General features: G+C 37.8%; 1 protein-coding gene across 1 annotated transcript; it reads left to right on the top strand.

Annotated features, from left to right (window-relative positions):
* Positions 1–267: 267 nt before the first annotated feature.
* On the top strand, positions 268–8,831 carry LOC150086280 (uncharacterized). Its single transcript, XM_090373806.1, has 2 exons — positions 268–339; positions 8,319–8,831. Exons 1-2 carry the CDS (start codon positions 325–327, stop codon positions 8,703–8,705), a joined length of 402 nt encoding a protein of 133 aa, XP_090229932.1. The 5' UTR covers positions 268–324; the 3' UTR covers positions 8,706–8,831.
* Positions 8,832–9,904: the final 1,073 nt, after the last annotated feature.

Raw genomic sequence — 9,904 nt, 5'->3', positions numbered from 1 at the left:
TGCAAAACAACAGGTACCATAAAACATGTATAAAGATGCATATATCCAATTCGGACCCAAGTATCATTACCATATTTCTGCTCTGAAGAGGGAGAACTAACTGTTCCTTCCAATTAAATTATTTTTATTCTTATTTATGTTTTACATCGAAGAAAACGCATAGTAAATAAATTCATATTTTGCCACTTGATATGCAGCTCCCTCCATCGGAAAAAAGTAGAAATCATGGCATGTGACTTTTTGAAGTTTAAAAGAGCTCATATAAGAGATCCATTGAAGTGGTTTGTTGTATTGTATGCTTTCGCATTTTGTTTGGTTTTCAATATGATGTCATTAAGGGTGAGTTTTTCAATGTGGTTTGTTTTGCTAAACAAAAATTTGCAATTTATGTTGAAATCAGCAGACGATAAATAATTCAGAAGATTGTTAGCTGAACTATTTGTTGACATTTGTCGTATGCAATAAATCTTGCTGAACAATGGAAATGGTTTCATCTTTGTAAGACTTTGCAAAGTCTGAAACTCATATTTGCAATATTCCTGGTATTTCGGGAAATACTGGGAATAATTATGGAAGGGTGGTCGTTTTGTTACCAGCTTCCCATCATTTTCTTGTAAGTGTAGCAAACGCCACGTGTTCGTGAATTGCGAAAGGTTATGCTGGTTGGAGATAATGAACTCATGGTCATGCATTCGTGTTAGCTTATAAAAGCTAACGTGACCGCCAAAACGCTGGAGGGAGAGAGGGATTGAAGCGTACACAGTGAAATGTTCTGGGGGGGGGGGGGGTAGGTTCTTTCCACCTACCCGTGGGCGTGCTTAGGCCCTAGTTGCATGCTGAAATCCAGCTGTAGATACTACTCTTAAATGGAAACTTCCAAGCTGTTTAAATTATAGCAGGCGCTGACATTTATTGATTTTACGTTTGGTTTTGTATCAAATTTAATTTCCTTCAAAGTCGTCTGTTATTCAATGGAGTGAATATGACAAACCTTGGGAAATCTACTCCAGTGGATTTTCCTTTTGGGCTTGTATTATCTGGTGAACTGTTGAAGCCAACTTGGACTTGCTATTGATTGTATATATTTGTGATCCTTGTCCCATTAAGGGAGTGTGATAAGGCGAAATTTGTTCCATGATCTTTGGACTCTTTCCTCAAAGATAGGAATGTCACTGACGAGCTTCCTTTGTTCGCTGGTCCTGATATTAGGATGGGATTTATCGTAAGATACCAGGCGCTGGTCACATAACAGAGCACAATTTAAACACTACACGCAGATGACCGGATTTGGCGCAAACCTTGCCACTTCACAAGGGTTCGCAACAACTGCACTTGAATAATTGAATATTCAATTGAGTTACTACGATCTAACTCCCAGGAGACATTTGTTTCTGCCAACAGCCGTATTAAAAATTATTCTGACATCCGAATATGTCCTTATTCCAAAATTAGGTGGTCTGTCATTTAAAACAGATTGTCATGAATAATTCTTGGAGATTCAAAAAAAAAAACATTCCAGTTCCTAAATCAGAATGGGTGAAGAATTCGATATATACAACGAATGCAAAATAGTGCAATTTTAATAAAGATTGGTTAATGGGTTATTTCCTTATTTTTCCAAAAAGTTGTGCTGGCATTTTATATTGGGGTCAAATAAGCACTAACCCCTTATTAAAAAGATCGTTGTAACCGTAGAATAAATTTTAACAAGGGTGGACCCGGACAGTCTATGAATACATCTAACAAGTAGCATATTACAAGCAACCAATGAAATTGAGTCTTAACCTTGACTCACTCACGCCCTAAATTATAACCAAGACACTCGCGTGACGTCGTTAACTCCCCTGTAAATGAAAAATAGTGATTTATGGTTTGACAAACTCAGTTGAAAAGCATCAAATGGTTGCGAAATCAATGAAGTTATTTTTTTATTCTTAATTCAAGGTCGCAAAGTTGAAACGCACACGCTTTTGATAACTTGGCGCCTGTTTAAACGTCAAACAGTTTGTCTCGTAATTCATAATATTTTGAAGGAGAATATGGGTTGGAGAAAGGTACACGGAAGACTGGATTTAAACTTCTAGATTTAAAAAATTTAAAAGTGAGGTCAATCAGACAGCGCGCTACAGATGAAAGCTAGTTCTTAGAATTAGCAGAAAGATCCCTTCGTTTCTTGTCATGAAACGATTGTAGCTTCTAGTTTTGGGTCCTCTTTGGAATAGTCGTTTACTCTTAACCAGGAAACTTCGTACATAGTGAAAAAGGCAACCCCACTGAAGAATCTTCGCTGCGCCTGCATTATGTGAAACTTTGGAACTAATTGAGTAGGAGAATGGAAGCTTCCATGATGCTTTGCCCATCTGGATAATTATCATTCAGATATTTTTTAATCTCCCTTTGATACTTACTATGAGTTAGTCTAACTCTGTAACTTTACTTCAAGTAAGAGTAAGTATTTACCCTCGTTTTGGGGGGAGGGAGGGGAATCGGTATTATACGAGTACATGGTTTCTAAATTGCAGATGGTAGATCCCTGACCCGACTTCACGTACCAAGTATGGTAACCAAATGAAGCTAGTTTCTGACCCTGGCTGGGCTAAGTGGACGGTCATTCACCCAACATTATCCTGCAATATACATACTTCACTGATTGGCTTTCACCCGTATGGTGACATCTTACACGGCGGAGTTGCCATGGTTTGGTTGGGCTGCATCACACCAATAAATAAATCTGATTTGAAACAGTGGTGAGCAAACTGTGGTGGGATCCGGCAGAAGGTGGATCTAATTTCGCCTCGAATGAATACATAGGAGGGAGGGGAAAAGTAGTCTCACCCATTTACGCATACCATTGTCTGAGTGGACTGGATGTAAACAATTAAATTTCACGTCCTTTGAAATGTGGGAAGACGAATTTTGAAAGTGGGTTAGGAATACTTTTATTTGTCGATCAATTTTTTGAGAACAATAAGAGTGTTCTAGTCTTTGGGGGTTTGTGAGTAGAATTAAGAAACAGAATGGGTTGATAACAAAAAAAATTGAGTGACACCATAGACTTATCAGTCATTCGAAGCTTGCTGAAGTTCAACTAGCAAAACTCTGTAGTTTAATCTCTTCATGGATAACTGATAAACCATCTTCCTATTTAGCAGTTTCACATTTCGAAGGAAGCGATTTTTACTGTAATGCACCAAGGACATAAAGAACCAGCAGGGGCCGTAGTGAAAACGGCCAGCCCTTATAATTAGCTAAATTCATGCTTCAATTATTGACTGTAAGCATAAGGATCTCTAAATATCCAAAGAAATAACAGAAATCTGATCTAAAACATGATCCTAGCACTTGAAGGAAACTGATTTATTCCTTCCACACTTGAGTTGCTTGCTTCCCTTACTGCTATTTTGGCTTTTGTGGTATTGTCCTTAATATATACATAATGTCTTTACTCTTTAAATTTTATTTTGAATATGTATAATAATGCTTTATTAAATATTTCTTATTTGTTCTGTTCCCTTATAACTATATAGACCTCTATTCCTTACATCCCCACGTACACATTTGACTTTACTTCCTAGGAGAATTCCTGATTCGTGAGAACTTCTCAATTGTGTATAATTCCCTTTGGAAAGGCTGAGTGTTCAGGAATAACAAGCTCAGATTAATAAACAAAGTTTATTTACACATGTATATATACAACATAATATACAATTGAAAAAGCATGTAAGTTAAATCAAGGATACTTTGCATATATTATTCTTATATTACCAATCAATATGCTATTTTCATCATTATACTCTGTTCTCGCCATTCTGTTACAATACACAGAAGACCAATCTTAACTTTCCTAAAGTATTTGTATTGGTCTTTCAGTTGGACCAACAATTCTTCATCAATACAAACACTATATCCAATTATCTATCCTTAGAACATTCAAAGATTCTCACTATATTCAATTATCTGTCCTTAAAACACAGTCAAAACTTCTCAAACTTTTTATCCTTCTAACACATAATCATTTGAACAATTTAATCTATTACTTATCTTTCGTTTCTCTTGCATTTTACAATAACCTTTTTGAATTAAACTGTTAGTATATATATAATTTATTTAAGAGATAATTTATCTATCAATTTACTTCTAGTGCTATCTGTTTTTCATTAATTAATCACTATACTGTCTCACTAACAGTCCTTGTTAACTTACAGTACTTAATATCTCACCTACTTTTTTCTTTCCTTTCTGGGGCAGGTTCCAAGCTTTCCTGGGTCTCAGGGTACCTTCTGGGGATCTCTTTCATCAGCTACACCTGAATTTGCTATAGATGATTTTTAGGAACTGTTTGCTGCACTGGGACTGGCGTTCTTTCTCCACCTTATTCGGGCTACCATCCATTCGCTGCTTCCTTCCTTCTCATCGAGCTACTAATTCCGCATTTTCGCTCCTTCTCTTGAGCTACTGATTTTGCGGATTTCGCTCCCTTTCTCTCCACCTTATTAAAACCTATCACAAGGAAAACTCATAGGGCATCTCAGATATCTCCTTCTCCACTCCACTTTATTAAAACTTATCACAAGGAAAAACTCATAGGGTGCTACCCTCGTTTTTCCGCTCCACCTATTAAGAACTTTTTTAAGAAGAAAACTTCCCAGGGTGCTACCCTACTCTTTTTCCACCATGACCAAATACTCAACTGTTAACTGACACTTCCTACCACAACAGAACCCTCAACTGTCCATGTTACTAACTCATTTTACTTATCTCGACTGCTGTGTCCGCTGACTATTTCATTTTCCCTAGCACCAACAAAAACTCAACTTAGAATCCCACTAACCCATTTTCCTAAACACCCACATAACTCGGATCTGTCTCTCCTAACTCATTTCCACAAACACCCACATAACTCAACTCGGGGATCTGTTTCCTCTCCACCTTATTAAAAACATGTTCTCAAAAAAGAAACCTCAGACTCCCCCTCTCCACTCCGGTTCTCTTTTTGTTCATCTCAATTTCTGTACCGCCTACATATGTCAAATCCGCCCTAGTTCTCAGTTTAACCAGTCTTACTCATTTTCTCAACTTTCTCTCTGTTCTTATTTGCCCGTTTTTATTTTCTCAAGCTGATTCCTTATTGCTCGATCTAACTTATTTTAAGAAGTTTGTAAAATTTCTCAGGCTGTCTGTACCTTTTTTGAAGTTTGCCGCTTATAGTTATACTTTAGCAGACTAATTTCCCACGATCTATAAAACTTGCCATCACTGCCAGCCAGACAGACTTAAATCTAATTCCCAGCATTTGTTCCGTTTTTACCACCTTGTCTCCTCTTCAGGTGTCACCGATTAAAGAAATGTCCCGACAGCACATGGTCCACTGCGCCATTGTTTTCCAGAGTTGACACCTTCTACTAATAGCAGTTGCTACTAGTTTCTATTATTTTGGTTTGCCTGTGTGAGCTGGGAGTCGTTTACCCAGGTTGCTAATAGCTTTTCAGCCTACCGGTCCCCTTGTATAGACGTTGTCTAATTTACCTTGCCAGTGATCTTAGTAATATTCTTGACTTGTAATGTTCCACTCTCCCATATTGCTTTATTATAAGTTTTACTTTAAACTAATATCACTTTTCTATAAAATAACATTTGTAAGATTTTACATCTCACAGTATGATTACGCTCCCTAGCATGGTGGTACACAACTTTCTCACCGACTTTCTGCAGATGAAGCTTAAGCTACATGGCTTGGCTTTCTGTGGTGTGCAGTTTTAAACCTTAGAAAACATGCAGTTCAGGAAATACAACAGAATGCCTTGTGGCCAACAACTCCAGGTATGACTACTCTTTCAAATAAAGAAAATCGAAAATTGTACTGTAAAGACTATTTTAAAAATCTCCATACAGAAAACTATAGAGTATATATAGTTTTGACTCTTCTTTCAAATACTAAAGAATTGAGTCTCCCCTAGTAAAATGCTTCAGCGCTAGTGCACTAAGTTAATTGCAACCCCGCACGCTTATCAATATCCTCCCTATTTTGACTACTAACCTCAGTTTAATATCCAACTCTATCAAGTGGTGGTACTTTCCCCCCACTATCCCATCTTGAGGGTAAGATGCTTTTTGGTTGCACCCCTCTTGTGAATGGGGCATGGGGTCTTCTGCTGGTATCATTAAATATGCACCGATTGTACGTGATTGCTGGAACGCATAGAATTGCACTTATCTATGGGTGCGGATTTAATCCAGTTATGACAGTACGTTTACATCTGTGGTCCGCCTCCTAGTGGCATCGACGGGGCTGGAAGCAATTTACTTGGTGATTGTTGCTTCATGGGAGCCATTTCAGAGCTTATATATCATCACAATATTCCGTGGGTTAGTTGAACTAACGTCTAGCCGCCACCCCATATTGAACAGTATTTTTGTAAATATACTAATACGAAATTCGCAACTTTACTTTGTAAAAGTGTTGGTCTGATATCTTGGGAAGAAAAAAAACGGAAGGGGATTAATGAAACTTAACTTCTGTGCCACTGGTGAGCTATTTGCACGCCAGAGTCAACATCCAAACTATGTTTTTGGAACTTGAGTCTGACACCAGTCTTACGATTCATTGTGCGCATGATTATAAATGTATTTTTGTTTTTGACAACCGTCACCCTCTTGGCTATCAAGGTCTAACTCGATCAGACAATGAATGATATCAATAATGTAACTGGGTCAATTTGACGATACAAGGTCAAACTGGTCACGAATGTGACATATCAATCTTATTGCTATGCCTATTTCTCAGTATAACGTCTGACTTTCCTCCATTAAACGCTTTCTTATTGAATAAACGCTACTTGGTCACTGGTCTAATCTTGATTGTGCTAGAAAGTGCTTTGGGCAAACAAATTTAACTTCCATTTGTCGACCTTACCACTATTTAAATTAGTTAATGGACATTGAGAATAAATTTCTCAACTGTCCATTAACATACACAGTACATAAACCTTAAGTTATCACTACGTCAGACTTGCGTACCAATTTGCCGAAACTACATTGGACAAAACAGATTTCTGGAAAGAGCATTTCCATAAAATGCACTTTCATACCCCGCGCTTAACCATTTACCGATCCCTGTTTTTTTAGTGTGGTTAATTTCCTGAATGTTGGGCCCAAAATTCCATTTCAAAATCTTAATTTTCAATAATTTGAATTTAATTTTTGATCCTTCAAGTTGGACAGACGTCCTTTTCATGTTTGCAGCTGATTTTAGTAAGCTGGTCTTGTAACATCTGCCACATTTGTCCATCCTAGTCAGCTTTTGATATTTGAAATAGCTGGCATGACGAAAGAGCTCTGCTGCTTGTTGGGACTGCTAAAAAACAATACACAAATCAACTTCTGGTTGATCAACACTTAAATGTTGCAACTTGTTTTGAACTAGATGAGCAAGTCAAATTGAACAAATCGTGTAAAATGATCAGGACTAACGGATACGATTTTGTTAACGTGTAGCCTTCACAATAGCTAGACAATTCAAAGAATACTAAGTTTGATCATTCGTTTGACATCAAATATATTGCAGTAACTGATAACTATCAGTGTAAGATACGGCCTGCGTAAATGTCCATGGCCACATGTTGAGTAGTGGTCCTGATGTGGCGAGTGACAAGACAGGTATAATTCATGCCGCCTTTAATCACCTCCACAGGGTATTCAACTACTTCCCAAATGTACTTTCAAGATTCCAGAACCAATTTCCGACTGCAGTTGTAAAGTCGTTAGAAGTTGGTTGGTGCTTAGCCTCTGTGTGTACTATGTGCCACGTATGGTTCCCTGATCTTTGCAGAGATATTAAACTTTAGTTTTCGTCTAAATCCTATTCTAGCATGAACCTATCGCTCATAGCTTAATTTCCTTGTTGGACATCTTTTCATATTAAGGTAATTTTTTTATTTTTTTGATAAATATCAAGATTGGCTGTATGCTTTAGGGATCTTATTATGGATATAGCCTAACTTCGATTTTCCGTTTGGCCTAATTACAGTATTTAAAACTGAATTTCAGAGTTGTCCATTCCTTGATTAGTTCAGGGAATTGATATTTACCAATTCTTGTAACAATCATTGCTCAATTGAATTTCTTATGTGATATAATATTATATAGACCAAGTAAAGCTGAACACAACTTTAAAATAAAAGTTAACTTCATTGTACAAAACCAAGGTCCACAAGGACCTTGTACGGTTCTGAATTTGTACACTCCAAATAAATATTAGATTCTTGACAGTTCCTTTTCTATAGTTTACAATGTAAATTTTGGATTACTTCTCTTTCCAGCGTAGGCAGGATACGATGCCCATAGACTTCTGTCTGGAAGCCGATAAATTCGAAGGAGATTTATGCGTTGGTCCTCAATCATATTTTGTTAAGCTTGTGTCCACGGATCAAGAAACGTACATCATTCGACGTGACTGTGCTTTCGTCTCTCCGGTTTTGAAAGAGCTTCTGGCTAAAGCTGCCACTTCGAAAGATCCCATCGAACAGTGTACAGCGAAAGTGGATCTATCTGCAAACACCATGGATATAATCTGCCGCTACCTGTTGTACAAATGGTCGTATGATAAAAGAATGGAAGAAACACATGTTATTCATACTCCAGAATTTTATATCTCACCAGACAATGTTATAGATGTCTTGGCTGCTGCCAATTATTTACAGTGTTAAATGAGTTTATAATGGAACTTTTGTATTTCATTAACGCTTTAGGACTTTTTTATGAATAAAAGTTTCTTTTCCAGAAAAGATGGTTTTCTGCCCGTCCATTGGAAAAATAAATGCCAATCAGCACTACGGGTTTTTTGTTTTTTTCTTCTGGAATGAGCCCCAGAGGATCTTTGGCAACACCAGTTAGGCAAGTCTTTTGAGACAGTAACTGGCACACCTTCCCGTGGTATGGACCAGTACTCAGAATCATCTCTCCAGGTGACTGATGCTTCTGGGTAACCAAGCAGCCAGAACATACACATTACCTGCATAAATCTACAACAATCACCTCTCTGGTCCTTTTATAATTGATTCTGTTCTTCAGATACACGAGCGGAGTTGAACAGGCCACCTTGTACATGCCCACAATTTGTTTTATGAAAAATTTTAGTTTGTATAAACTGCTTCTAAATATTGGATTTCTTTACCTAACTTCTGGATATACACTCAGTGATCGCTGAATTATGACCGCCCCATTAGTAATGGACTATACCACCTAGCTCGCAGTATAAGAAGCCTAACAGCTTTGTAAGTTAGAGCATTGGAATTTGCATCTGTTTGTGCGAGTCAAAGTTATAAAGTAACAGTTATGGGACTTGGTAAAGACATCAAGGAGTTTCAAAAGGTTCTAATTGTGGATTCACAATTAAGCTCTTTGTGTCGGGTGCTTCCTTATCGGAAACTGCATGCCTTGTCGGTTGCTCATGGCCGCTGTGGTTACGGTGGCGAAGGGTGCAGCGCAGTGTACGGGTCCACTGCAAATCACTGTGATAGTTGACATCGCAATACAATATGGCCAATGTAAGAACAATAAATGATACACAAAATTAATAAAGGACACCAAGCTCAAAACTTGGGGTCTAAACAAGTGGACCCTGTTCTGCAAATCTACCTTCACCCTGGTCATCACATATGCTTCACCAGTTTGGTACAGAAAGATAACCACAGTGGTAAATAGAACCTTGGACAGTATCCAGCGGTCAATAATTCTGACAATCACACGAGCTGTCAGCACGCACGCACTCCATGTTCTGGCCGGAGTCCTCTCGCTGGACTTAAATCCTTAGATGTGCCCTGACATATATTTCAAAAGAAATACCGTGTACTATCCTGAACTTCATGTTGGATCTCGTCAACAACAGGAAGCTTGAAAAAACCAG

This window comes from Mastigoproctus giganteus, chromosome 5 (assembly GCF_048544385.1).
Source record: "Mastigoproctus giganteus isolate SK-2022 chromosome 5, ASM4854438v1, whole genome shotgun sequence".
In the NCBI taxonomy this organism is placed as follows: Eukaryota; Metazoa; Arthropoda; class Arachnida; order Uropygi; family Thelyphonidae; genus Mastigoproctus; species Mastigoproctus giganteus.
Note: the sequence above shows the minus strand (reverse complement) of the source record. Positions and strands in the feature narration are given on the sequence as shown.